Source organism: Aptenodytes forsteri, unplaced genomic scaffold (assembly GCF_000699145.1).
Source record: "Aptenodytes forsteri isolate BGI_AS27 unplaced genomic scaffold, ASM69914v1 Scaffold16, whole genome shotgun sequence".
NCBI classification, from domain to species: Eukaryota; Metazoa; Chordata; class Aves; order Sphenisciformes; family Spheniscidae; genus Aptenodytes; species Aptenodytes forsteri.
The window spans coordinates 711,493-715,900 of NW_008794753.1; the positions used below are offsets into that span (position 1 = coordinate 711,493).

Sequence of the window (4,408 nt, forward strand, 5' to 3'; positions counted from 1 at the left end):
AGGGGTTAGCAGGGCGCCGCGCCGGCAGGAGGGGGCTCGCGCCGTGCCGACGGCTGGCAAGCGTCCCACTCCCCAACACCAAGGCGGGAGGTGGGAGCTGGGTTGTGTCCAGAGAATGCTTTTGGAGAAGGAGCAGGACGGGGACCGAGGGAGCAGCCGCTTGGGACGTGCCGGGGACCATGGCCGACCCTGACACGCTGCTGGCGATGCCGGGGCTCTCCCAGCACGGAGAGCAGCTGCTCAGCTCCTGGCACTGGCCCCATGCCCTGCACGGTACCAGCACTGGTGCTGCGCTTGGCACCGCTGCAGGGGGAGGGACCCAAAGCATCGCCCGTGCACCGAGACCCAGGAGAGGGAGGGAACCCCGGAGCCCATGCGAGGGGCGCGGGGGATCTCTGGGGGGAGCCGACCCTGAGCCATGCAGGCTGGGGCCAAGCCAAGGCACACTCCTGCAGCCAAAGGCAGGCAGCGGGGAGAGCGATGGGCACGAGGCTCGCCTGGCCGGCACCGGAGCGCATGCCCTGGCATGCTCACAGCTGCCCCGGTGAGGAGGGACCCTGCCGCGGTCCCTGGCACGGCTGCAAAGGGTGCCCCGTGGCAAGGACCCTGGGGAGGCTGGGGAGCCTCTTTGCTTCTTTCCCCTTTAACTGCATGATGGTCTGAAGGGGCAGGGGGTGTTTTTGTTGTGCTGCCACTGCCTGTGCATTTTATGGCGGGGTTTGCTTGGGGTGGGGGGGACAGGGATGGAAACCTCAGAGGAGTCGGGGTTCTGCCCCAGGAAGTGCCGCTGGGACACAGGCGGCGGCTGGCGGGCAGAGTGCGGGCAGGGAGTACCTTCTATGATGAAAGTCCTGGACTTGGAGGAACTAAATGGGTCCCCTGGTGATAAAAGAGAGATTGAGAGAGCGCGGAGTCGGCTGCTGCCGGCGGAGCGGAGCGAGCAGCTCACTGGGATGGGGGCATCAACCCGCCGCCGTGCCACCAACCCGCCCCTGCTGCGGCCCTAGGGGGGGTCCCGGCCGCGGGCGGGGGGGGGGCGGGGGGCATCAACCCGCCCGCCGTGCCACAACCCGCCCCTGCTGCGGCCCTAGGGGGGTCCCGGCGCCGGGCTGGGGGCGGCAGAGGCTTAACCGTGGCATGGGCTGACCATGGCGGCGGAGGGGCTGTTTCTGCTCAGGAAAGGAAAACGCCCTTGAAATAAAAGCCTGGTGCAAACCAACCGTGACGGCGATGAAAGGCGGCGGGGAGGAGCACGGCACCACGGCGCGGCACCCACCTTCCATCGGCGTGTTGGGGTCGGGCCGGTTAGCGAACACCACGTCCACGTACTCCAGCTGCAGCCGCTCCAGCGACGCCTTCAGACCTGCCGCACCGATGGGACCGTCAGGCGTGCCAGGCTCTGTGCCACCAGCCGGTGAGGCAGCTGGTGCAGGCACAGCCTGGCGCCGAGGCCAGCAGCACCCGGCGAGCATCCCTACCTTCTATGATGTGCTTTCGGGACAGGCCCCTCTCCGTCTCGGCCCTGGAAAAGGAAAGGTGGGTGAAAGCCCGGTGCGCTCTGGCCACTCTTCCACGGGGCAGGTGCGCTACCTACTTTCCTCCCCAGAAGATTTTGGTGGTGATGACCAGGCTGGACCGTCTGCAGGGAGAAAGAGAGAGTCACCGACAGCGGCACTCACAAAGCCCCGCGTGCCCTGCCTGCTGCCTGCCTGCTCCCTGCCCACGCACATTCACGCCCAGGGCTGCTCTGCCAGCTTTCCCCAGCCCATCAGCACCACGGTGATGGCTTCGCCACACAGGAATGAAGTCGGCTTACCTCCACCCTTTCTTCTTGATGATGTTCCCCAGCACCACCTCGGCCCTACAAGGGAAGGGGATGTCAGCCACCAGTGCCCTGGCTGCTGTGGCCACAGGGAGCTGTGGCAGCCGGCAGGGACAGCCCTGGTCCCCGGAAGACTGAGGCAAACACGGTGGCCGTGGGGACACCGTTTCCCCCTACGGCTGCAGCGTGCAGAGCTGCACTGCTCCCTGACGCGTGAGCTTGCTATTTTTAAGTGGGCACATGGGCACACTGCGATGCCTCCAGGCCACTGTGCCCCAGGCGCAGTCACTTCTTGCCATGCTGGGGAGGGTGCACGGCTACGCCTGCGTGGTGCAGGCAGCCACAGGCAGCACGGGACCGCACGATCCATCACCTCCCCACAAGCAAGCACTTGCTGCCCTGTCCTTGCAGCCGCTTTGCAGCCAGCAAACCCGGGAGGCTCCCAGCGCTGCTGCAGCTCGGAGGTGCTGGAGGCCAGGGCGCAGGATGAGGCCCCTTGTACTGCTGCCGAAGCGGGGTACCTACTTGCCAGCAGCATAGACTTCTGCCGTGTCGAAGAGATTAATGCCGTTGTCGTAGGCTAAAGTCATCAGCTGCTCTGCCATCTGGAAGAGAAGAGCGGGGAGGGTTGGCGAAGGGGGTGGCTGAGAGCCGGAGCGCAGAGGCGCACACTCACGAGTGCTGGTGAGCTCTGGCACACCACAGGCTCTGAGACCAGCACCCGTAGCTGTGCTGTCCCCATCCGTTCCCCGCTTCACTCGGGAAAGGCCAGGGAGGGACGGGGCACGATCCTTACCTCATCTGTGATTTGCCCTCCGAAAGTCACCCACGTCCCTGCGGAGGAGAGAGGGTGCATGCACGGTGAGCATGGCGAGCACTGAACGCTGCCGCCCCAAGCCCCTGGCCATCCACCCCAGCTCTCCCAGCACAGCCCCGGCACATGGTGGCTGCAGTTGGCCCCGCCGTGTGTGGCACGGCGCTCCCAGCACAGCCCGGTCACTTCCTATCATGTCGGAGGAGAAAAAAAGAAAATAATTTGACAACTTCTGGGCTGCGTCTCAAAACCACCGCCGGGCCGGAGGAAAACCCTTTCCTTCCCTTCACAAAGCATTGCTGGAGCAGGCGAGCGCCGCCCTTGCCGGGGAGCACCGGCAGCAGCCGTGGGATGGAGGAGCCGCCGAGGGGACGTGGCAAACCCTGGCACTTACCCAGGCCCAGGCAGGACACGCGCAGCCCAGACTTCCCGAGGTTCCTGCAAGACAGAGACCTGTTAGGAAAGCTGCCAGAGAGCCCCAAGAGGCCATCTCATGCATCCACCTGCCAGTGAGTCGTGGTACCCAGTGCCGGTCCCCATCCCCATCCCTGGTCCCCATCTCCATCCCCATCCCCATCCTCATCCCCGACTGTGGACAGTCCCACAGCGAGGGTCCCCCCGCGACTGATTAAAAAGCCATTCCAGGCCGGGCACACTGCAACTCGCCGGTGGCACGGCCAGCACCGGCGCAGCAATCCTGTTTCCCACACACAAAATAATTGCCGTGCCCGGCAGGGTAATCGAGAGTGGCAGTGGGCAGTGACCTGGTTAAAGCGGCTCCCGTGATGAGGCCGGGGCGTCCGGCTCCTCCGCCAGCAGGAGGGGCAGGAGCAGGGGGAGATGGCACGCCAGCGGTCAGGCCTGGAGCATCCCACACGTGGCGCGAGCTGTGCCTGTGCTCTGCAGCGCGGCACAGGGCAGCACAGGTCTCGCACAGGGAGAGGGTGCTTGGGAGCAGAGCGGCATCCCGGAGGAATGGAGCACCCCTGAAAATTTGGCTGGCACAAGGAGCCGGAGAACAGCTTTGGGGAAGGAGGCCGGGCTGGCAGACGCCTTCGCTGCAGTGATGGAGAGTCAGTTTCTCGTTAAAAATGACAAAGGCTCAAGCAATGAGCGTTAAAATAAATAAAGTGTAGGTGAGCCGCGGCAGCTCGCCCGCGCGGGTGTCGCGTAGCAACCGGGAGGCACTGCCACCGCCGGCATCGCTGGCACGGGCACGGGGAGCCAGGCAGGGAGCAGCCGCGGTTCGACAGTGGTGGTGGTGAATCGCGGGCTGAGCCGAGTCAGGGCATCTTCCTTCCACGCCGCCACGTTATTGCCCAACATCTGGAGGCGCGGACACTCCGCCCCCAACCCTGCGTTATTTTGAGAACGTTTCACGGCGGGGAGAGGCTGCGGCCGTGGGGTGGCGGCGGTTCAAGGCCCGACAATGGGGGGTTGCGGCAGGGAGGGGATGGCACCAGCCCCCTCCCAGCCATTGCAGAGGCACAGCCGGGGTCCTTCCGGAGCAGCACATCGCTGCTCCCGGCTTTCCTGTCCAAAAGCGTCTTGCCCGGTCGCCCGACGAAGATCGCAGGTATTGGGGGAGGCCAAGCCCCCGCTGCCTCTGCGGGAAGGAGCATCTGCCGCGCTGTGCCACGGTCTTCCCATCCCGTCTGTTTGCACGGAGCATCCCCCTGCGCCACTGTCCCCCTGCAGCCGCCAGCGGGGACCCCTGAGCCCATCACCCAGCACCTGGGAGAGGATGGAACCCCCGTGTGCTCCTCCCCCGG

General features: G+C 65.6%; 1 protein-coding gene across 1 annotated transcript in view; it reads right to left on the reverse strand.

Annotated features, from left to right (window-relative positions):
* KCNAB2 (potassium voltage-gated channel subfamily A regulatory beta subunit 2) overlaps positions 1-4,408 on the reverse strand; it is an 8,460-nt gene that overhangs the window by 2,011 nt on the left and 2,041 nt on the right. Inside the window, exons 2-9 of the mRNA XM_019470712.1 lie at positions 3,031-3,074; positions 2,619-2,656; positions 2,348-2,427; positions 1,817-1,861; positions 1,595-1,639; positions 1,479-1,522; positions 1,277-1,363; positions 835-879 (exon numbers count right to left, since the gene is read on the reverse strand). Coding sequence (XP_019326257.1) covers positions 835-879; positions 1,277-1,363; positions 1,479-1,522; positions 1,595-1,639; positions 1,817-1,861; positions 2,348-2,427; positions 2,619-2,656; positions 3,031-3,074 — 428 coding nt within the window. The remainder of the gene's footprint in view (positions 1-834; positions 880-1,276; positions 1,364-1,478; positions 1,523-1,594; positions 1,640-1,816; positions 1,862-2,347; positions 2,428-2,618; positions 2,657-3,030; positions 3,075-4,408) is intronic.